Source organism: Calliopsis andreniformis, chromosome 9 (genome assembly GCF_051401765.1).
Source record: "Calliopsis andreniformis isolate RMS-2024a chromosome 9, iyCalAndr_principal, whole genome shotgun sequence".
NCBI lineage: Eukaryota > Metazoa > Arthropoda > Insecta > Hymenoptera > Andrenidae > Calliopsis > Calliopsis andreniformis.
Window position 1 is genome coordinate 9,755,972 of NC_135070.1, and position 23,393 is coordinate 9,779,364.

The 23,393-nt window shown below is 35.2% G+C and overlaps 6 protein-coding genes and 2 long non-coding RNA genes across 13 annotated transcripts; 6 read left to right on the plus strand and 2 right to left on the minus strand.

The window, feature by feature from the left end:
* The first annotated feature begins 9 nt into the window (after nt 1–9).
* Nucleotides 10–5,495, plus strand: LOC143183878 (uncharacterized). Of its 2 annotated transcripts, XM_076385650.1 has the most exons (5): nt 10–234; nt 301–350; nt 1,603–1,905; nt 2,831–3,096; nt 3,609–5,495. In XM_076385650.1, exons 3-5 carry the CDS (start codon nt 1,826–1,828, stop codon nt 4,202–4,204), a joined length of 942 nt encoding a protein of 313 aa, XP_076241765.1. In that variant the 5' UTR covers nt 10–234; nt 301–350; nt 1,603–1,825; the 3' UTR covers nt 4,205–5,495. The 2 variants fall into 2 exon arrangements, with proteins under 2 accessions (XP_076241765.1, XP_076241763.1); XM_076385648.1 differs by having other exon boundaries at nt 10–350.
* Nucleotides 5,496–5,635: 140 nt separating this feature from the next.
* On the plus strand, nt 5,636–6,221 carry LOC143183885 (uncharacterized). Its single transcript, XR_013002681.1, has 2 exons — nt 5,636–5,837; nt 6,087–6,221. It is a non-coding gene; the product is annotated as an uncharacterized LOC143183885 (long non-coding RNA).
* A 1,661-nt stretch (nt 6,222–7,882) lies between these two features.
* Nucleotides 7,883–10,180, plus strand: Cpf2 (cuticular protein CPF2). 2 transcript variants are annotated; one of them, XM_076385656.1, is made up of 3 exons: nt 7,883–8,022; nt 8,391–8,727; nt 9,764–10,180. In XM_076385656.1, the coding sequence occupies exons 1-3, from the start codon at nt 8,014–8,016 to the stop codon at nt 9,916–9,918; spliced, it is 501 nt and encodes a 166-aa protein (XP_076241771.1). In that variant the 5' UTR covers nt 7,883–8,013; the 3' UTR covers nt 9,919–10,180. The 2 variants fall into 2 exon arrangements, with proteins under 2 accessions (XP_076241771.1, XP_076241772.1); XM_076385657.1 differs by having other exon boundaries at nt 8,391–8,565.
* Nucleotides 10,181–10,501: 321 nt separating this feature from the next.
* LOC143183884 (uncharacterized) lies at nt 10,502–10,948 on the plus strand. Of its 2 annotated transcripts, none has more exons than XR_013002679.1 (2): nt 10,502–10,738; nt 10,829–10,948. It is a non-coding gene; the product is annotated as an uncharacterized LOC143183884 (long non-coding RNA). The 2 variants fall into 2 exon arrangements; XR_013002680.1 differs by having other exon boundaries at nt 10,502–10,699.
* Cpf1 (cuticular protein CPF1) lies at nt 10,855–11,472 on the minus strand. Its single transcript, XM_076385660.1, has 2 exons — nt 11,461–11,472; nt 10,855–11,244 (listed from the first exon to the last, which is right to left on the minus strand). Exons 1-2 carry the CDS (start codon nt 11,470–11,472, stop codon nt 10,855–10,857), a joined length of 402 nt encoding a protein of 133 aa, XP_076241775.1.
* Nucleotides 11,473–12,312: 840 nt separating this feature from the next.
* Nucleotides 12,313–18,333, plus strand: Fanci (Fanconi anemia complementation group I). The gene is made up of 22 exons (XM_076385740.1): nt 12,313–12,752; nt 12,832–13,115; nt 13,192–13,359; nt 13,426–13,649; nt 13,714–13,910; nt 14,001–14,137; nt 14,200–14,420; nt 14,500–14,852; nt 14,934–15,066; nt 15,146–15,453; nt 15,517–15,711; nt 15,789–15,946; nt 16,007–16,177; nt 16,241–16,392; nt 16,482–16,675; nt 16,757–16,924; nt 17,009–17,183; nt 17,252–17,468; nt 17,536–17,608; nt 17,696–17,839; nt 17,915–18,013; nt 18,132–18,333. The coding sequence occupies exons 1-22, from the start codon at nt 12,669–12,671 to the stop codon at nt 18,249–18,251; spliced, it is 3,975 nt and encodes a 1,324-aa protein (XP_076241855.1). The 5' UTR covers nt 12,313–12,668; the 3' UTR covers nt 18,252–18,333.
* Nucleotides 18,334–18,338: 5 nt separating this feature from the next.
* Nucleotides 18,339–20,534, minus strand: Ytr (U4/U6.U5 small nuclear ribonucleoprotein 27 kDa protein yantar). Of its 3 annotated transcripts, none has more exons than XM_076385718.1 (4): nt 20,202–20,534; nt 19,001–19,197; nt 18,763–18,923; nt 18,339–18,689 (listed from the first exon to the last, which is right to left on the minus strand). In XM_076385718.1, the coding sequence occupies exons 2-4, from the start codon at nt 19,114–19,116 to the stop codon at nt 18,493–18,495; spliced, it is 474 nt and encodes a 157-aa protein (XP_076241833.1). In that variant the 5' UTR covers nt 19,117–19,197; nt 20,202–20,534; the 3' UTR covers nt 18,339–18,492. The 3 variants fall into 3 exon arrangements, with proteins under 3 accessions (XP_076241833.1, XP_076241831.1, XP_076241834.1); XM_076385716.1 differs by lacking the exon at nt 20,202–20,534 and adding an exon at nt 19,329–19,444; XM_076385719.1 differs by lacking the exon at nt 20,202–20,534 and adding an exon at nt 19,277–19,330.
* Nucleotides 20,535–20,771: 237 nt separating this feature from the next.
* On the plus strand, nt 20,772–23,344 carry LOC143183909 (tubulin alpha chain, testis-specific). Its single transcript, XM_076385712.1, has 3 exons — nt 20,772–20,925; nt 21,371–21,587; nt 21,659–23,344. The coding sequence occupies exons 1-3, from the start codon at nt 20,923–20,925 to the stop codon at nt 22,783–22,785; spliced, it is 1,347 nt and encodes a 448-aa protein (XP_076241827.1). The 5' UTR covers nt 20,772–20,922; the 3' UTR covers nt 22,786–23,344.
* The last annotated feature ends 49 nt before the right edge of the window (nt 23,345–23,393 follow it).

A 23,393-nucleotide genomic window follows, 5' to 3' on the forward strand; every position in this document is an offset into this window, starting at 1 on the left:
GGTTCAACTTCAAACTTTACATATAACGAAGTAATATTTTGTTAAAAAATAATCTTAATATTCGTCTCGTATAGGAAATTCAGTATTGGCGTAGGGTTATATGTACATTCCCTAGGCTTTCCTAGGTTTTTTCCATTTCTCTCGAGAAGGTGAAACTTCCATCGTCGATAGAATACCTCTTACACGTTACACGGGATTATACGCTCCGCATACTTGTGTCATTCATCGTCAACAGTAGGTGATTGTATCGTTTTAAGAGCACAAGAATACCGTTTCTATACTCTGGTATAAATATTGCAGTAATGGGGCTATTCATTTCACAAATGTATTCAGCATACCATAAAAATCGAGTGAGTACATGTTCTATTTCACCAGTTTATGTATCATATTTATTGAGCAAAACATCTTGTTTATATTTCTATTCGGGGCATAGCGTCACGCCAGCTAACATTGAGCGCCATCGATGTATTCTTCTTTGGAATAATTTTTCGTTGAAACCATTCGAAATTTCCAAGCCCTGAATCGTGTTTTGTTATAACTGATGCAAAATTGTTTCTTTTCGTCTTATTTTCCTACATTTTTATCATTCGATTTCATTTGGAAGCCATACACTATACACTTATTGTTAACTGTATATTAAAGTGAAATGCATAATCGATAATTATCATATTCAGTAGTGAACAAAAAATAAAACATTCGTTATTAGCAATTGTAGGAGAAGATTGACCTTGATTGTAATAAAACATAATAAGCTGCATACTGTATCTGCTCTTTAATTTGTCGAGTCCTCTATCGCCGTTACGATAGTTTGATTAAAGTACGTTACTTTTATCAAAACGAAAATGAAAACAAATACATATGTTCAAGATCACTTCATATTGATTAAAGTAGATTCGTTAGACAACAAATGCTAGCGATCGTGGTGCTTCATGTAATCCGATTTAAGATCGGTCGCAAATAGGAGATCAGGTATTTTAACACGGCAACGGTTTAGCATGGTGTTTGAATAAGACGAAAATATCAAGCTATTTAATTAAAAGTAGAATTATATACATTTTATTTCGAATAAAAAAGGAAAGTATTAAATAAAAATAAATGTATTCTTTATTTAAAAGAATATTTAATAATTAATAAGAAGTACATTTTTATTTTAATTTGTAGAATTAAACCTACACGAGATTTAGAAAGGGAGGATTAAATGTATACCGAGTTAAATTTAAATCTAGGTTTAAGAAATAAAAATAGATGTCAAAATTAGATCTATGAAAAAGTGTTTCTCTAAATTTGTAGAATTTATTTTAGTAAAATTTATTTTATTTTAATTCTGATTTATTTCTTAAGGTATTTTTTTTTTTTTTTTTTTTTTTAAATCAATCACAGAGCGTAATCTACGCGTTCGAACTATATACGGATACATAATCCTATGGTATATTCTAACTATATCATATATTGTATAATTAAAAAATATATTATACTACATATTTCACTACGTTTTAGGAAACCGAAAATTTTTGCAGTATTTTACATTTAGCTATTTTAATAATAACAACATGTTTGGTCATTTTTTTCTTCTTTTCTACAATGTATGTTTTTTTCTTCTAGGTCGAAAGAACAACGTGCAGGCTCATCTCCTAGGGAACAGTTTGTTCTACAAGAGGCTTTTAAGGAACCGATTTTTGCCGATAATTTTTTTTCGACAATATTTGACACTCATGTTATAAATCAATAATTTGTTAGAAAAAAAAACTATCCAAGTTAAAAAATATAGTAATTCCCAATTTTCGGACAAATAAGGCAGAGTAAGAAAGTTCAGTGAACCGTGAAAATGGGATCCACGAAACAAGACAGATCGCTAGGCAGCGGGATATCTTTGCCGCAGTGGATGAAAGGAAAAATTGATAATAGGTACGCTATTCCTTTTCTAGAATCATTTTCGATATTGAACGTATACTAACTCTAGCATGTATAGAATTATAGAGCTTCACCATACTTTTTAACGCTACTGTTGACGAGCAAAGGGAAGATTTAGTCTTTAGAAGTAACACGGTTTTTACGAACAGTCGGTAAATTGAGTTCCGTCGATATGATGAACTAAGAAGAGTTGATTTTTTATCACGCATGTTCAATTGTACACTCTATCGAGAGACGATATTTACACGCGGAATTTGGCTGAAGCGAACGAACAGTTGGTTGCATTATATCTGCTATTCTTAGACATTAGAACGGCCTACCACTCTTCACATATGATGCGCCCTCGTGGCTTTCTCACACACTTTTGTTAACGTTCTTCATAGCACTTATATTGGGTTTTACGTGTCACAAGCTCTGACGAGTAACATCTCTTTTTCGTTCACGCGCGTGTGACGTACGTTGTCGCGTAGAACGATCGAGCTAGAGGATATCGCGACGATTCGAAGTCATTTTGACGTGCATATTGGTCGTCCAAAAGCTTTATTAACTTAGGATCATCGTATTGCTAGTATACCAGAGTTTTAGAGCGGCGTAAAATATGATTTTCAAATGGTAAGATATCTAAAACTCGAGGAATCTGTCAGTGACCATGAACTGCATTATACGTCAGTGAATTGGTGGATCTATAGTCACAACTTCGTAATCAGTAGTATGATTCATGGCAAAATTGAATAGTATGGAATTTTTATTGTTATTGTTATGTACTTCTAGCTGTGTTCGTTTTTATAGATATGCGAATGTATTTCCGTTAAAAAGTTACTAACTTGTAAATTTATTTTTTTGTCATAGTGGATCATAAATTTTTTGTTGATATTTGTTAAATGTTGCTTGTTCTTATTTTTTGTTCTATTTTGTGTAGATTCGATTTCGATGACAGCACGTTTAGTCCGCCGTCCCACGACGACAGTTTCTTCTATATACGATACCCGAAGACTCAAGCTCAACGGTCGGTACAGCAGGAATATCGACAAGTGAAAGAAGTTCTCAACGATCAAAATAACGCTTCGTCGACAAGCAAATTATCGGAGAAACAGTCTGATTTCGACTCAAAAAAGAAGGAGATTGATTTCAGCAAGCATCCATTGCCATGTCAACCGTTTGTACCAACCTCAGCTGCAAACAAAGGTATCAAAGCTGATTGCGTGTGTACTGAATAAAGAAAATATTTATTTGAGTTTATATTTGGAATAAAGACACACAGTGAAAGAGATTAGTGAAACAAAAAACACAAATAAAATTATAATGTACACGGTTTTTACATTCTGACATACAAAAAATATGTAGTAACTAATCTTAAAGAGTTAAGGAATTGACTATAATGTCAATAAATATTATATGAATACAAAATGCAGATTATTTAGCATTAAGTTGGTTTAAATTCTAACTTTTATTTTTGTATTTCTCGGTATTGCATTTCTTAAGACTCTTTCTGATATGTAAAAGTCTGTTGTTTTTCTCATGAGTCTCAGTCACATGTAACAATTTATTTTCATGAGTTTTGGGATATAATATCGAGGGTGTAGGTTCATCAAGATAGTGAAACTGAACATGTAGTACTTCAAGAAATTTATTTTCACTTTATTTTTAATAAACTTTTAGTTTCTTCTTATTTCTACGTTTCTTTATTTTTGTTATAGGCAATGACAATAAATCGAGTACAAAGATCCCGTTAGCTGGAACCGCAAGAGCGAAATCTCAAGGGGTGGACGATGGATTTCACAGCGAACCAGCGCTTTGCGGAAAATCAATCGTTCTCGTAGCCAATCAGATAATGTCTACCAAATTCCAGAAGCAATTAACGGCCGAACAGGCCGCAGTTCCGCCAAGAAGGGGGAGCAAATCCTTACCAGTAACCCCTATAACTTCGCCTATAGGAACTCCGGAAGGCTCACCGAAAGCTCGTCGACGCGTTCCTTCGAATCGGTATTTCACAGGTCCGTTCCTTCCCGATCGAGAAAAATATCAAGGAAGTTGGATCTTAGCTAGCATATTGGGACAATCTAGGGAAATGGTAACCCCGAAAATCGACGAAGAAGACGAGGCTAACATAGAGGTACCGTCACCTCCACCGAGATCATTGAATCGGAAAAAATCTATATCATCACAAAATCTTACATATGTGGGATCTGAAGAAAAATCTGCTGGAAAATCTAATGTAGTCTATTCGAACATATTCCAAGCAAAACCATCTGAATTAAGAGAAATGAATTTTTGGTCTCCTACTTCTATGTAAAGTTCGTCTTCTGATCTCTTAACGTATTATCTAAAATTTACATTTAAACCCTTTTCGTATTAATGATTATTTTGTCTTATTTTGATCTTAAGAGAAAATCTAAAAAAAAAAAAATTCATTTACGATATCATATCATAAGAAAGAAATTGGTAAAAAACGGAGCTATTTAGATATGCTATTGTTTAACTCTCCTTAATGTTCTCTGCTCATTTGTAGTTAAAATTTTAGAACAGTGTATTGTTTATCGTATTTTTAGTTATACCGTTACGCGAATGAATCTCGCGGTCGAGAATTACTTTTGGTAGGTATTCTCGACGTAACAAATATACCGTAGAAAAGTAGAGTTTGCGGAGCGATTGTTCATTTTTTCCTCGAACAGTGAAATTCTTGGAAGTTAATTAATTGCAATACATCGCTTACCACACTTAGCCAATTGTTTGACTTTATTTAATTTTAGATAAGATAAAAGAAATAATATTGTATTATGTAGATTAATATGTTGTTTGTCCCGTTTACGTAAAATGTGTGTTCTAGAAGTTCAGAAAAAAGGATGACAGCGACTAGGCCTGTATTTTGCCGAAATTTTATCGTTTAGAGAATTTTGTTTAAATCTAAACTATTCGAATGTATTGGTGATTGTGGAATAACCATTTATAAGAGTTTTAGTAATCGCAGCACTGTGTCCTAATATACATACGATCACAATCTTAATTATGTAATTTTAATTTTATAATTTTAATTTTTGTATTAATTCTTTATATCTGGGAATTTATAAAATTGAGAAATTCATTAAAATCAATCATTCATCAATGTCACGGCGGAATCTTTGATAAGAACAATTCAGTATGTATAACATCTAGGAAGCTATCAGTGCTGTCGATACCGTAAATAGTATAATGTCTGAGTGATATGTTACAGCAACGAATTAAAAATTATTAATTCGTTTTGTTGTAAACATGGAAACGCACGAGGTTATTAATTACAAAGTTAGTATCGGGAACTGTATCGTGTTTTATAGAAAAGCAATATATCGAAGGAGCTTTTCACGCCAGTAGACTGTCTTCAATGACAAGACATGGAATTTGTCGAAATTTGTTCAAAACATATTATAATATTTACGAGTCTCTCTGCTCAGCAACGAAGTACCTAACTGTCTTGACTCGACTTTATTATATACGATATGTTTAATTTCTTTTTTAATAATCATAAAATTTTTAATTCGTAGTGAAACAAAAAATGTTTTAGGTGGAAACAGAAGTATATCTGAAGAATAAAAAAAAGGTGGTTCAAATTTTTGATTATACTGGATTGAATTTGTAAAACTAATACACCCTATGCATCGTCATAATACACAGTTTGGCTCCTTTTAAACAAAGTATCTCAAGCTGGACAATGTATTTCATTTCGCAACGCTGTTAATCTCTCTTTTTTTATGTCGACAAGCTTCAACATAACGTTTCTGACACGTAACAGAAAAGAAAGAGCGACATCTAAAAGTGTTCTATTAGAAAACGAAAAAGAATCGACGATAACTTACCCAAAGTATAACACGTTCCTTTGCCTCCGGCGCTTATGAAATCGCGGAGCTCTTGGCCGTACCTATACTGTGCTACACTTTGCCAATGTCAATTGCGTAAGTCCTGCAACAGAGAGTCTGATCGTGTTCCCATTCACTTCACATTTACGTTCATTCCCCATGTTACTTTCCTTTTGATCTTGATCTTGAGCATCAGGATCATTTTTTTTTTCTACATGTAAAACCTCGTTTCGATACATCAATCAATAACGTACATCGATAAATCAATCGATACAAATCATTTCTCTTCATGATTATTGATTTTTATTGAAATTTGTAAGATGTACTAATTCGAGGATTTTTTAGGATTTCCATGGATTACACGTCTTAGCTCTACAATGCTCTATTTAGCAACAGACCACGATGTATGCATAAAATGTTTTATAATGTATGCGCATAAGTTTAGATTCGAATTTAGCGCAGAACAATAGTGTAATAATTTATATAAATTTTTATTGTATTTGCCTCCCTCTTAGCAGGGCTTAAAATTAGCTTAGCTTTTGGTGAAAATTGTTTTATGTACAATATTGTATTGAAACAAATATTTTGAAATTTAGTATAGCATAACTTAGCTTAGCTTTCCAGTGGATTCTTGGTTTAACTGGTTCTAAAAGTATGCCCACATATTATGAAACATACGCATACTTCTGTAGAAGATTACGAGTACAGAATGTCTCTGCAAAAAGTTTATACATTTGGTGAAAGATGGTAAGCCTTGATATACTTTCATTTGCCTGACTTTGTTCAACTCATTCAAGCCAACATTCTCTGTGTTTTATTCTTTCAGTAGAATGGAGTATGGTCATTACTGTACCTTGATTGTTCAGAAACACCTTAGCCGTCGTTTTCCGTATCGGTGATTGGGCGTGGTGTACCCAGACCTTGATCCAGATACCCAGATTTAAACCCATCAGATACCTTTACCTTCAGTTTCGTTCAATTAAAGGTATACTTTAACTTCTTACGCAGATGTGGTCATCTGCAATATACAGAAGATAAAAGATTCACTTTTGTTTAAAAAGACAAAAAAATGAAACATATTAAAATTTTTAAAGATTGATAAAGAAGTATTGCGTTCTCCGAACTTGTTTTCTAGAATATGTATAGTTTCTATATCACTTAAATCCATCGAGGAATTCACTATATTTTACACCCATAATAGAAAATATCATCACGTCTTAATTTCGGAAAGTAACATGTATGTTTAAGACTTCTCTGCAAAATTTTCCAGCATGAAGAAAATAATATTAAAGGGTATTAATTATAGATATTAATAAATTATTTTTAGTCTCAAGTTTGGTTCACAAACTGATCAACAATTAATGTGAAGAATGATGTCTATTTAATAATTGATGAGGAAAATGAACACTAATTCATGTTCAATTCATGAAACATTTAAACACACATCCTATCTTCTGGTTCACGTTGCAACTGTCGAGTACGAACGATGGACCAATATCGTCTGCGATAAAATCTGTGCACGATCCCCGTGTAGATCATGTTTATTCATCGTATGATCTTGCTCGATGATTAAATCGTAACTCTATAGCGTGCTTCAATAACGAGACATATCATCCGCAATATGAGATATATCCACGTTGAGCAATTGAGTGAGTGTATCTTCGTCCTTCAACCTGCGTTTGTCGGTGTCCATTTACGTTTGAATGGTAAAACACGACAATTTTTCGACATTTTATAATCAAGTCATCCTCTTAAGTTGTCTATTATTTCTTATTTTTCTTTACATTATATAACTTCATTTCTTCTTTCTTCCCTCTTTAAACTTTAATTTGATGATGTATGAAGATGAGATCAATTTTAAAATAAGCTTCAGGACAAAGACTTTTTTTAAGTAACAGAAGCTTCAGCTAAAGGGTTACTAAAAATGCTAAGAAGTTTTTCAAATACAAATTTCAGCATATAAATTGAATCTGGCCGTTTTCACAACGAACTCCAAAGAATCGAGTCCTTCGTGGGAAAAAATGGCATCGCGAGGCAATCAGCTCGAGTTCAGCGGGGTATCAGATACGTTCCAGCTGCGTGTCGCAATGTCGGCTCGCTATGAACCGTTCATACAATATGCTCGACACCCGATACCAAGTTTTCGGGAAAAAATATATTTCAAGTCTAGCTAGGTTTACTAGAGTTTGCATATAAATACCCTGTCGAACTTGCAAACTGCATCCAATTCATTCGTTGCTTCTGTGCAATAAAGAACAACCAACAAACCATCATGTTTAGGGTAAGTTGAAGAAGTATTCATTTAGTCTGAAGAAACTATGATAGGATACATATTCATTAATAACAAAGTTGATAGACATGCAGAAAAAAGGAAGAGAAATTTAATTGCATCAACGATAGCTATACCCTTCATACGATATCCAGTAAATCAAGAAAAATAGGAAAATAAGCTAATAAATTTAACAATATCTGATTTCTATAGTATTACTTTAACGCTTATTAGAGAATCGGATAAAAGTGTCAGACCATCAAAAGTCACAAAGATTCCAAACTAGACAAGAGAAAGGACACAGAAATATTATTAAAATACATTTTTATTCAACCAAAACGTAACACAAAATCTAAAAGATATAAAATATAATTTTTCAGTTCTTGGTGATCTGCGGTTGCTTGTTGGCCGTCTGCCAGGCTGGCGTGATCGGCGGTGGTTTGCTCGCGGCGACTGCACCTGCAGCTGTCGCAGTGCAACAAGCAGCCCTTCCTCTATCCGCGGCCACGCTCACGCTGCCCACCATTGCAACCTCCTCTTCTAACGTGATAAGGGGTATTGGTAACTTAGGTTCAACCATTTCGGCTGCCGCGAAGAGTGTAGATACGCCATTCAGTAGCGAAAGGAATGCAGACGTGCGCGTTAGCAATCCTGGAATCGTGACGGCGACCGCCGTGCCCGCGTCTGTACTCACGGTTGCAAATACCGCCCTAGCAGGTACCTGATCATTAGGTGCCGATTCACTCATTTTTAACAATCACTGCTGTACAGAGGCGCAGCCATGCCTGTACACGCATTTTACCAAATATAGGGTAAATGTACCTAAAACTGGAGACCACCTATATCTTTAAAAATATGAAACGCAACAAAGCTAAACTGAAAAAGTGATAGCAGGAATCTCTTCTTTACTTTTGCAGTTTGGCCTCTTCGTTGTATTTCCTTTTTTAACGATATAGCTAATATACAGTATTAGGTGCACTTACCATATTTGAACTGGAGAAGATCGGGCGCTTGGCAATCGCTTGCCGACACGCTTCCTTTACGCACTGGAACTCCTTGGTCCGCCTTTCTTTTTCCTTTTGTTTCGTATTTTCAATTAGTCTTAGTCCTGCCTCCTCCTGTATCTATTGCATATGTATTTCAAAAGCGACAGTACTCAAAGAAGTACCTGTGCTTTTCAGGAAAAATAGAAAGGTACTTATGAGCTTAGAAAAAAGTTACTTACTCAATTAATTTTGAAAATTGAAATTGGAAAGGACAGAATTATTTATCTAATGGAAATTATTTTATTTGAGTAATTCACTTGGGGAATAGTTACTTGTTATTTTCTGAGGCTTCTTCACAAGAAACCTATCCATCGCCACGCACCATCGCGTAATCTATCTAAATCCGTTTAACGTGAACTATGCAATTGACTTTCTAGTATGGCGTGCCATTTCACATATGTAGCGAATACGTTAAATTTATAGATTGTATTTGAAAATTTCTTTAAACAGATTTCACAATTTCATCATCAAGTGCTGTCACTTTTAAAATACATGTTCTACCTACGATGTCTTTCACTTCCTTCAGTTTACCTATTCGTTCATCCAAGCACATCACGCTTTATAGTGCGATTAGTAGTTTGAACTAGTTCTTATTTGTGACAGAAGAGTATATTAACGATTTTTGATTTTTTGTTAATTTTGTCCCACGATGATCCACGACTATCCACGATGATCTTTGGCAACGTAATTATTGGGTTCCTATCCAGCTCCATTGGCTACAGCTGCCGTTGCCGCACCAGCTACCGTCCTCGCACCTGGACTGACTACAGCGATCGCAGCCGCTCCAGCCCTCGCTGGCTTAGCTCCTATAGGACTCAATGGTTTGACGCTGAACGGTTTGGGTGCACTCAAGGTTCTCTAAAGGCAATATTAAAACGATTACGGATGTCGAAGAAATTTCGACGGAAGTCTTCGACGCTATCATTAACCACGCGTTTAGTGTTCACGGAAACTACGAGTCGTCATTGTTAACGCGGACTATCTATGTGTCACAGAATGTAATAATCGAACACCGAATAAACTTCAAATCGTTAGAATACCAAGACACAGTGCTTCCAAATGAAACCTATGTTACAGCTAGATGTGGCGTCGTATCGTTGACTAAATACACCATTAAACGGCTATGATAATTGGTATTTCTATTTTATTTATTATAAGACAAATGTCCCAGTAACTGGTTATGTCCTGGTACCTGGGCTCTAATGCTAATTTTAAGTTTAAATTCTAATAAAAAGCAAGTACTACTGATAGAAAACAAGGAATATTATCATAAAATAGCATGTTCGATTATTGGGATGCAGTTCAAGAGCTGGGAATATGCAGTTTTTGGTTCTTCACTTAGATATTGGGACATTTGGCATCTTAAATATTTTCGTTAAGCCAGCGATGTTGAACTGTACATTGGACATGAATCAGGTTTTAATTAATAGGTCTTAGAGTTCTGTATGTCTACAATGAGTAGAAATCTCCCAGTACAACTCAACAATCAGGACACCACTGCCTCTCCAGACGTCATTATTAATATTAAACATATTCCAATTCGTCGAAAGGAGTTTGAGTTGTATCAGATATTCACCATCCTTCGTTATTCACTAGCCAACTACTTGACCACTCAAAACAAATCATATCAATATTGGGACAAGGTAAAGGTTTACACAAAGAAGTACACATACATATTTAAGGTATACTATTATTTAATAAATAGTACTAGACAAAGACTTGAAATACAAAAAATTCATCATGGTAACAAACTGTGACGAATCGTTAAACAGATGCGTAGGTCCGACCAGAGAGCGAATTAGTAGGAGTAAGAGATACCAATTGGGCTGCTGTAAGTCATGTGTGAAACAGCTACTGCTGGGGAGTAAGCAACGCCGAGGAGACTGGCTGGGTGGGCGGCTGCGATCGGTGCAGCCAAGGGTGCAGCCAAAGGTGTAGCGTGTGCGGCGTATGCAATCGGAGCAGCATGTGCATAGATAGCTGGGTTCGTCACACGGATGTCAGATTTGCTCTGGCTGGAGAAGGGTGTAGAGATGGTCTTCGACTGGGTCGCGATTTGCGCCAGGTTGCCCGAGCTGCGGAGGATGTTGTCCGACGTGGACGTCAGAGCTGCGGGGGTCAAAGTGTAGGTAGGAGACGCTAGGTAGCCAGCGTTGCTCACTGCCAGAGCGCAGGCGAGGACAATGATCTGAAATAACAAGAAAATATATACAATATCTATTATAGTAAATATAATATAATATATTATAGTAAATAGTATAGTAAACTTTATGTAAATATATATAGAAATATGTGATAGGCTTCTATGAATCTATCTCTAAATCGTGATCGACGAGTCGTAAGAGTTCTCTTGCGCTGTCGTACGATAGTTCTGTATATCGAACTCTTAGGATCCAACACCCACCTTGGCGAACATTTTGAGTCGAGGTTGGAGAGGATCGGTTGATTCGTAGACGATGTACGAAAGCAAGTGCGTATCGATCGTTTCGTAGCCGAAATCTTATATAGCTCGGCTAGTGAGCGAGATACAGGGGCCACAGGTGGAACCAGGTGGGGTACAAGGGCGTGTTTCGAGCGTGGACCGAAAAACTTTCGCCATAGAAATATACGTGCAATCGTTCGCGTGTGCTTTTCTGCGCCACGCCCGTCCCTCGTTTTTTTCTCTTCCGACAAAATCATCGTACGTGTACTTCCCGACCTTGGACTAAAAATTCAAAGCCGTCGGCTGTCCGTCTCGGAAAGAAACGGCCGCGATCCCGGTTACTTTTGTCTTTTTACCCTCTTGCCAAATCCCATGACGGAATTACCGATTCGGAGGATAAGGCATCGTGTCGCATGGTCTCTATGCGAACTTTCGAAACGTGGCGTTTACTTTATGCACGATTCCTTTGTGCCGCCTTAAATGGCACGAAATTATGTTTAAGTCGGTTGTACTGAGATTTCGACTCGTTAAGTTCTCTTACATTTTTGCGGCCCACATAGCACACGACGTCTTGAAAACGTCTATTTTATGTCCATTTTATGCCTGAACGTCTTATGACATAATTTGGACGTCTTTAAGACGTCTCATGAATGTCTTTTAAGACGTTATCTTTTACTGATTTATAACTTTGGAGGTTTCAAAGATGTCTTTTGGATATTTGTAGGACTTTATTGGATGTCTTTAAGATGTTTTTAAGACTTCTCTGTGCTACATGGATTAAGCCTAGAATATAAATGCTCGTTATTTTTAAGACTGTCAAAGTTTCTGGCAATCTGGTATTTTTTATATTAAGTAATATTTACATTAGAGTTATCATATTTCATTTTCTATATAGTAATTAGTATCAAGCCAGTCACTGATAATCAAGGATTAAGATTAAGAGAAAGACATTTCCCGCCTTTTTCTTCATTTTCCCGCGCAACATGTGTCGAGAATCGAGATGTGCCGACGATTAAACGTCCTCTATACACATTTTTGGCTAACTTCCTCGTAACATACCGGTATTAGAACCACGAAAAACGTACAGAAGTGTCAATGAAACCTTTTTTCAAAAAAAGATCCTATTCAATATTGAAAAGAACACAGAAGCAACAAGTGAATCCTCGTGATTAAAACTAAAGTCCAAAAATATGCATCAACAATTTGAAAGTTTAAGAAATCGTGGGAATCGCTCAGACTTGCGCAAATTTGTTCAAGATTCGAATGTTGAGGAGGTAAACATTGAAATATAAACAATAATAAATAATTGTCATTAACAGTAATGAATATGTAAACTAAATGAATGTTAAACAGCTCGTGAAAGTAATACGCAGCAGTATTTGCAAGACAGATGCACCGAAAATATTTGACGATATTTTGCAAGCGTTTTCCGATTCAGAATCATGTCAATCGAAGCGTCGTAAATTAGTTGAATCTACACTGAAAATTTTAGCAAAAGCAAAATTATCTACAAGTCACGTGGATGCGATTGTCAATCGTATAATTTTTGATTTTCCGAGATACTCGAAGCAACATCTTGTTAAGTTAGTCGATTTTTGTCTTGCTAGTATTCGAAACGACGATGATGAGATACAGAGGTAAAATAATTTATACTTTATAATATCTTTACTCCTGAATATACTGTAATTTTTTAATAAAATCTGTTCATACTAGTTGGAAAGATTTGTTACCTGTATTATTTGAGGCATTGGAAAATGAAAAGTATATTACTCGAATAGATACAGAAGTCTCTGGAGCTGAATACAAATCATTGACTGTTAAAGAGATATGTAGTTATCATTGGAATGCAGATCTTCTACCATCTTTAGCAAAAATGTTTGGGTAAATGTTCTTGTAAGCTTAGGTAAGCAAATATGCAAAAGATTAATCTAATTTTTCCTTTTAAAGGGATATGTCTTTGGACAAAAATAATCGTAATGAGACACTCAAAGCACTGTGTCGAGCTTTACCTGACTTATCTCTAGATCAAGTGCCTCCTTTTGTATATCAGGTATTAAAATTATGTAAAGATCGAGACAGCCAATACCTCTTAGATACTTTATGTAAATATTTTGAGTCTTGTTATTCAAAAGCAGTACCACCTGAAGATAGGGATAGCTTCGATGATATTGGTATGTAAATAAAAATATATGGGTCAATAGAATAGATTATGATTCCCTTTTTATTAATATTTAGGTGTATTGAGTATAAAAGAAGTGAGAGATGTTGAAAGTACTGTTCTGTACCATGTATATCAAGCAGCACAATTAAACCATGACAATATGAAGGATTTTATTCGTTATCTTAAAAACATATCTCATGCTTCTCAATATACATTACAGCCATTTGTGCTTGCTGTATTATTGTCAATTTCTGATATATATGAAGATCAGGTAAAAATAATTTTACTAGATAGGAACTCTTTGCCTTGTTTTAAAATTTATTGTCTGTTCTATTATACTAATCATAGATGCATCTAACAGATATTTGAGATACTGAAAATGGCTATTATTAACAATAATCTTGACAAAGAAAGAAGACAAAGCAGTGCATGGCTAAGACAACTTATACCCTCTTCTTGTAACATAATTGGCGTTATTCGACAAATCATTGAGAGCAGGTGACAAGTCAATATCCTTTTCGTTACCTACATGCCTCTATTACTGTCTACTTTACTTACAGCAATAAAGATCGACATTTAGTATTGAAGGGTCTCATAGGACTAGCATTTATGCTAATGAGTACGGATCAAAAGATGAAAAATAATGCGACAGTTGTGTGGCACATAGGGACAGAAATAATTCAAGAAGTAATTAAAAAGCGCCACGAAACTGTTACAATTGTGTTACAAGAGTTAGTTGATAAAATAGTAGCAGGTGGTATACCTACAAATCACTATACAGGTACTACAAAATGAGATTCTTGCATAATTTAGCTAATAAACATATTTTCAGTGTATTTTATTTAAGCAATGTGTTTTAGATTGTTTAAAATACGCCTGTCGTGAATTATCAGTCATTGTCTTAGACCATCAAATTTGGATTGTGACTCTTCTTGAACGATTGCTGTTTTTACCTAGTATAGTTGCTAGTCAAGTTTTATATGCCATTCTTCCACTGATGCATGTTTCACCCAATATACGAGAAAATCTTCTTTTAACTTTAAGGAAAGCTTTGTACAGGAAAGGTACACAGAAACGACAAATGGCAGTTACTGGATTTCTTGAAATGTTAAAGTACTCAAAGATGCATTCTCTAAGTGGCTTTAGACTCACTCAACGTTGTAACCCTTCTAGTTATGCTATTAGCTCTAGCAGTAGATCAGCATTAACTCAGGTAGATAGGTTTCAAGTACATGTTCAGATGGCCATTATCTTTACTACAATAAAGGTATAATCATTTAATTGCATTGTACAGGTGACATTAGAATCCAATACACAACGAGAAAAGTTGCATGGAGAACATGATAAGACTTTGTGTTATGAAATACTAGATATATTGAAAAAGAGTTTTACATATGAGTTTGAAGTCAGATTGCATTTATACCAAGGTCTGGACGATCGTGTGTTTAATTTTCAAGTGAACAGTAGATTAATATTTAAATATGTATATCTTGAAATAATTTTTAGGCTTGCACAGTGCTATAGAAAAAAATCCTGAGATAACAGAAAGTGTATTGGACATGCTTCTTTCACATTTAAATCTCTACATCGAAGAAGATGACGATGTCTTACCCCCTGTTAAATTTGAATTGTGCTCAAACTCTAATGGGACAGAAGTAGTTCTAGAGGAACCTATTGCAGAATTAATATTTGCATTACAGAAAATATATATCGCTATGATTTCGAGAAAATCGAATACTTTAATCAAATTACACGATATTTTGGAATCATTATGCACAAGAATGACAATTACTGAACTGGAACACTTAAATCTGGTAATTGGAATATTAATGTCGATATCAAAATTTTTTTGTCTTTCTCACATATTGTTATTTCAGGGACATGGGACCGATTTACTGGAAGATTTTTCAAAATCGCAGATAAAATTTAAAAATCTCAGTATGGCAATCATGATCTACGAAGCTTTAATAGCATTTCGGGTGGGAGAATGGTCAAAAGGTAACAGAGAAAACTATTCCAAGATCAATGATTTATTCAAAGGATATACGCGATCGGTGGACTTTATTAAAACGGTAGAATATTGTGCTCAACTATTTTCTTTTTTTTTTCTTACATATTTAAAATTCAAGTTTTTTCTTCCTATTGCTAGCAATCAACCAAAATAAAGAGAGTTGATGGTGGTAAAGGAAAAAAGGATAAAGACGTAAATACTACAATGAGAAAGCTCATTAAATCGAACAATATTAAAATTCCTAATACTGTTATGGACTTGGAAACAATTTATCAATGCTTGTTGCTTTTATATTCGTGAGTATAATATGACATCAGTAAGTTTTTTTATAATTACTTCGACTCGTGTGTAAACAGGACACCTCCTTCAACTCAAAGTGGTTTTACTATACTTCGAGAAAACCGTAATTTTTGTCTCTACATATTTCAAACATGTGAGCAACTTTTACAACGAATGAAATCATTTATGAATGATATTTCTCAAACGCAAAACAGGCAACACGTTGATACCTATATCAAAATCGGAGGGTGAGTTAAAAAACGACAGACTAGTGAAAATAACTCATTGATACCTAACTCTTTACTATTTAGGTTACTTTATGAATACTTTTTATTAGAGTTAAACGAGACACTTGAAAATGATGAACAGGTGGCCGTACTAGCCTTGCAATGCTTTAAGGAAATCAGCTGTTGCATATGTACATCATTTTCATCGGAGTTGCCACGATTTCTCAACGCAATTTGTAAGTAATATTAATAAGTTCATTCGGTATATAATTTGTATGAGTAAACAAAATTTGCTTCTTTTTGCTTTTACTATTTCATAATGAAGTACGATTGGAAAAGACTTCAACATCAAACGTGGATTCACAACTACAAGATGTTATTTCTTCTTTAAAGACTTATTTGTTATCCTCGCTGGCTGAGGAGGAAGATGATACCAAAAAAAAAGTATCATTCTTATTATTACAAATTGTAGAACAATTTGCATATAAAATCAATTTTGAAACATATAATCCTGAAAAGGTTAATAGACTGATTAATCATAATTCATATTCTATTTAATGTGTTTTTTGTATACGAAATTAATTTCGTTTGTCGCAAAAGATTCTAGAGTACGCCAAAAAGATGACCCAAACTGAAAATGTTCAAACTTCTATCGTTCCTGCTATCGCTCAATTTTTGTTGCGCTTAGACGAGTATACACAGAGCTATGGAGAAACATTAAATGATATGTGCCTGGAATTATGCGAAAAAGTTGGTACTATCGATGGTGTAAGTGACGATGCTAAAATCATGAAATACTTTTTCTTTTATCTTTTGTTTTTAAATCTAAATTTTATTTCATTATCAAAATAGAAAGAATTATCAGGAAATGAACAGTACAAAATCATACGCGAAGATACTGCTATGCAAATTTACAACGTGTTCAATGAGTGTATAAAAGAAGGACTAAATAATGCTTCTTGGTTGCTGCTGCGATTAAAAGCAGAGGACATCATAGCCAGAGCATCTGGAACAATAAACGAAAATTGTAAGTACGAAGTGAAAATTAGAAGATTGATGTATTTAGTACAAAAATTCATTGTAACATTAAAACAGGGAACGATAACATAAGAGAAAAGGAACGACATTTATGCAAACAATTGTCCTACTTTATACAAGTGCTTCACACATTAGCTACTATATCGATCGAACCAGGGTCGTGCACGGATATTACATTTAAAAATTTACAGTCTTTATATCATTTACTTGGGAATCTTACAAAATACTTTTATGCAAAATCGAATGGACAAAACGCAGCATTTCAGGCAGTCAAGTATGTTCAACATAAGTTTCACACAGAAGTTAGAAATTTAGAATGTAATTTTATTGATTTTCTACAGATTCATTCAAGTGATACAATTAGCTGGCAAACCATTAAAATCCGCCTTTTACAATTTAGTGACATTTGTTGAGGTATTAAACTTAAACGTATTCTCTCTAATCGAAATAAACACAAAACTACAGTTTGATTGATCATTTCATTCTATGTATTTGTTTAAGGAAAACCAAAATAAATCAAATTCGAAATCTGATACGCACGCGCAAAGAAATAAAATTCTGAAGGAAACTAAAGTAATACCGCGTGTAGTTTATGAGATCGAGCAATTCAATAAAGAAGTATTGTTACTTGGTAAAAGAACGGGAGTAAGTATTTGATATGAAAGTAACATGAACTATCATTTGCTAAATATTTAAATTCTTTCATATGCTTTTGATCAGATACCACTGGAAAATTACATGAAGCATAGTGTGACAAGAGACTTTAGGATTAAGAATCCTCAACTAGTAGAGGGCCTAGAGAAATTGGATGTGAGCATGGTAATATCGCGTATTCTATTCCTATACTCTGTAGCACTGTATCATTCTGTTCATTGTGTTAAAAGATGCCTAAAGGCTGTGTATTATATAGTCTGTTAAATCTTTCTAACCTTGTTAGCTTACTCCAGTAAATTTGGAGGACACAGAAACTGAAAGTAGTAACTTGAATCTGGATGAGTCCAATGCAGATACTGATGAGGAGACACCTTCCAAGAAACAACGTATGACAGAGGATTGAAGTAATCTTAATTTCATACAATTTCTCAAAGTTTGTACTTTCAAAACACCTATGATAAACTTCATGTAAATGCATTTGTCATTATAATGTTCACTTCTTTCACCACTATATTATAATTAACATTACTCCATTTGCTTGAAAAGCTACTGATATTATTTTTTTCACTTGTGTCTTTCACATTTCACTTTTTATACACATGTTATGTAAATAAAAAACTTTGCAGTAAGGCAATATGGTAATCCTATGCTACAAAGTCCAATGGTCTGTTGAATCCTCCTTTCCTATTCATATATTGTCTGTACTTCCTTTTCAGGATAACATGCACAGCACCTACGTCATTCCCATCAACCTTTTTACCCTTAGTAGTATCAAAACCACAGAAACCCATCACTCTCATCATTTCTTGTTCCTCTGGCGTTTTCCCTTGGAGATCAGCTTCTGTAAGACATAAATTTAGAAAGTTAACAGATAATTTTCTAACTTCTACTTTGTTTCTGAACCCTTTGCTCACCTGTGATCACTGGACGTTCTGCTGTGGTAGGTTTCAATTTAGGCTTAGGTCTATCTCTTTCTCTTGATCTTGATCTACTATAAGAACGTCTATGCCTATCTCGATCTCGATCACGATCTCTTTCCCTGTCTCTGGATTTCACTCGGTCCCGCTCAACAGATCTGTAATAATCATAAATTCATATGAATTCAAATTCAATAAGGCCAGAATATTTTATAATCGATAAAATATTTTATACCTTCTTCTTCTTTCACGAGAACGCCTTCTTCTGCGATCTCTGTCACGTTCTCGTTCTCGCTCACGTTCTCGAGATCGGTCTCTCCTTCTTGGAGAAGGTGTACGACTACGTCCCATATTGTATTTAATGTTGCATTAACGTAATAAGAACATCAGAGGTCATTGAATTTTTATACAATTTTTTCCGCAAATACTTATCTAGTTTGAAACAAATACATGTATTTAATGAATGAAAACATAAATTAGAAAAAGGTTATGTTTACGTTACAAAATATACTTCAAGAAATCTGCAAGTATCGTGCAACGTTTTGTAAAAAATGTGATTATACCATACTGTATATAATAAGGAGTAATAATCAATATTTTCATATAAATTACTGAATAGTAATAGTCACTCTATCCATAATTATTTAGAAAGCACTATTGCAGACGAAGTATACAATAGATATGTAACCTAACCTATTGTACCTCGACTATCTCTATCCTTCTCTCACAATCTGTCCTTGTCTAACCCAGACCTCTACTACTATTCTGTGTTCCTAATAACAGCGGACCAAATATAATAAGATAACATAACTGAAGTTGGTGGCTACTGTACTAAAGATCTCTGAATGCAGTCTTTCCTTATCTATCAACGACCTCTGTTAGTATTCTATATTCCTACTAATAATGGACCGAATCTAATAAGCTAACATGAACAAAGTTGGTGGCTACTGTATTAGAAACTTAAAATTGGAAGACCTACAACAAGTATTCTTACCATTTTCGTGTCGCATTCAATGTTATCGACTCAGTGTAAAACAAAATTACAGCGCTACAATGGGTAGGAATTAGAAATTCTTCCTGCGATTGTTTTATAGAAAATAAATTTCAAGATAGACCTATGGTATTATACATCATCGATGAACTTCATGCAGGCTAAACAGTAGAGTTAATTTCAGTATAAGATGATCTACAAACTGGCAATTGTTATTTAATTAGAAGTTGTTTCAGTACTTGTGTATTATTGCAAGTAACTTAAACTTTAATAGAATCAAGTTTAGTCACATTTATAAAATTTTATGATATTCGTATATGAGTACACGTGTGGGTAACATTAAAAGGATCAAAAATTTAAGAGAAGCATTATTGTATTTATTCGATTACAAAAAGAAATCTGTTCTCTACATGTTCATAAAATAATTTAAAAAGTCAAGACTTACTTTCATTGTACACGTGTATAAAGCAACAGAACATAAAAATTTCTGTATATAAAGATCTCTCAAAACGATGACTATTTATCGACTGAGCAAACGTTCAAATAACGACAAGAGTGACTCGTAAAAATTACACAAGTTTGTAGAATGTGACGAAATATATGCACTTGGATATTGAAATTAGTCGAGTAGCTGAAGGTTCAGAGGGGACGTATATACTTGGATAAAAATAGAACAGAGGAATTTGCATCGCGAACTTCTTGTTCGACTGACTGCGCACGGCTTGGCTGGCTAAAGCTGCGACACGCGCTATTTATATCCGTTTATTAGATTTGATCTTAAACGCGAGCGTAACTGTTTGCAAGCGAACACATCGACATGTTTCTCGTCTGATGTCGATCCCAAGCTCGAGATCGACCATTGTAATGATTCAATGATAACGAAAAGCATGCGACAGTGTATTTCATGCGAAAAGAACTTCTTCGCGAGAAGAATACCGGGAGACTAAAATATGCTTTCCAAGATGACCACTTACAATTATACCGAGATCATTTTGAGGCGACTCGAAGCGGAGGATATAAGAGGCTGTCGACCATTCCCGAGTCGCGTCATTAAGTCGCAATCGTTCAGAGAAGCGGTGTCAGCCTTTCATTAACTGATTTTGTTCGTCCTTTTTAACGATATAATTACGTGTAATAAGTTTCGTCGACTGTAGAAAGAAGTCGAAATGGTAAGGATTTCTGTTATTGATAGTGATCATCGAAGAAAAAGTGACAAAAGTGAATCCATATCGTTGAAGTACCTGCTAGTGGTTATTAATTAAGTTCGTGTGACTTTGGAATCAGATTACGAAAGAGAAGAATTATAATTTTTCAGACCAACCTATTATCAAAATCTAGGAGAAAATGGTTATAAAGCAAATTTTTAAATATTGAATATCACCAGTCTGTTATTAACAAAATTTGTTAAGGTCTATTTTCCAAACTTCTTTCTAATTTAAAATCGTTTTCTTTAGTGATCATTTTTTCGAGTGACAGAGCATTAGCTACATTTATTCTAAAATTGGTACATTCTCTTGTCTCCTTTATTTTGCACGCGGCAAAGTTTCGTAGACAGTGAACTGGAGAAAAAGAGACATCAAAAAACATTCCACAAAGAACATCTCGTTTTTCCAGCGTGAGTGTATATCCATCCACGTCGGTCAAGCTGGCGTTCAAATTGGAAATGCTTGTTGGGAGCTTTATTGTTTGGAACATGGGATACAGCCAGATGGACAGATGCCCTCAGACAAATCATTCGGTGACGATAGTTTCAGTACTTTCTTCAGCGAAACTAGCGCAGGGAAACATGTACCCAGAGCAGTTTTCGTCGATTTGGAACCCACAGTGGTTGGTAAGATCAAAGAATGACCTTAATTAGTATTTAACTTGAACAAACAATAATATGATTTTACTCATTCGCAGATGAAGTACGAACTGGACCATATCGACAACTCTTTCATCCCGAACAACTGATCACCGGCAAAGAGGATGCAGCAAACAATTATGCACGTGGCCACTATACCATCGGAAAAGAAATTGTCGATCTAGTCATCGATCGAGTACGAAAGCTGGCTGATCAATGCACAGGACTGCAAGGATTTTTAATCTTCCACTCCTTCGGCGGCGGTACTGGCTCAGGGTTTGCTTCTTTGCTAATGGAACGTCTCTCCGTGGACTATGGAAAGAAGTCTAAATTAGAATTCGCGATTTACCCAGCGCCACGAGTTTCGACAGCGGTTGTGGAACCGTATAATTCTATCCTCACCACTCACACAACGCTCGAGCACTCCGATTGCGCGTTTATGGTTGATAATGAGGCAATTTACGATATCTGCCGGCGTAATTTAGATATCGAGAGGCCAACTTACACTAATCTCAACAGGCTAATCGGACAGATCGTTTCCTCGATAACTGCTTCGCTGCGATTCGACGGCGCCTTGAACGTCGACCTAACCGAGTTCCAGACGAACTTGGTTCCTTACCCAAGAATCCACTTTCCCTTGGTCACTTACGCCCCAGTGATATCAGCTGAGAAAGCGTATCACGAGCAACTCTCTGTGGCGGAGATCACGAACGCGTGTTTCGAGCCAGCGAATCAAATGGTCAAGTGTGACCCTCGACATGGCAAATATATGGCTTGTTGTATGCTGTACAGAGGAGACGTCGTCCCCAAAGACGTGAACGCTGCGATAGCGACGATTAAGACAAAGAGAACGATACAGTTCGTCGACTGGTGTCCGACTGGATTTAAAGTCGGTATAAACTATCAGCCGCCCACAGCTGTGCCTGGCGGAGACCTAGCCCAAGTACAGCGAGCAGTCTGCATGTTATCTAACACGACGGCTATTGCCGAGGCTTGGGCTCGTCTCGACCATAAATTCGATCTAATGTATGCCAAGAGAGCTTTCGTGCATTGGTACGTTGGAGAGGGCATGGAGGAAGGCGAGTTTTCTGAAGCACGTGAGGACCTCGCGGCACTGGAGAAAGATTATGAAGAAGTTGGACTGGACTCGGTTGATGTTGAGGCAGAAGCTCCTGATGAATATTAACGTTACATGTGCTAGTCCTCGATTCAATACTTTCATTACTCTTAGCTTCCCAAATAGCACATGACGTCTGTTTTACGTCCATTTTATGCCTGAACGTCTTACGACATAATTTGGACGACTTAAAATTTACGCCCATAAGACATTTTAAAGACACTTTATGTGAACGTCTTAAAGACTCGCGCTTTTAAACGTCTCATGAATATCTTTAAGAAGTCTTAAGAAGTGAATGTCTTTAAGAAGTCTTAAAGACACTAATTTGTAACTGGACATTTTTAGGACTTTACTGGATGTCTTTAAGGTGTCTTTGTGCTATATGGGTTTTCGCTCGTTTGTCCTGTATTTTTCTTAGATCCTCATCTTTGTTTACTATTTTTATTTTTATCAATGATTATTTTTACAGTTTTTATTATTGGTAACTTGTCGATAAACCTTAAAGATCAGACGAACGTTTTTAGTACCCAAAAAGTAACTAAAAATAAGATTTTGTACAGCCTACATTAGAGAGGGCGGTATAATGTCGCTGCCCTCTGTAGATACAATAAAGTAGAATATAAGTTTATTATGAAGGCGTTGTAACTGCGTAATAAAACTTGAACAAGAAGACGATG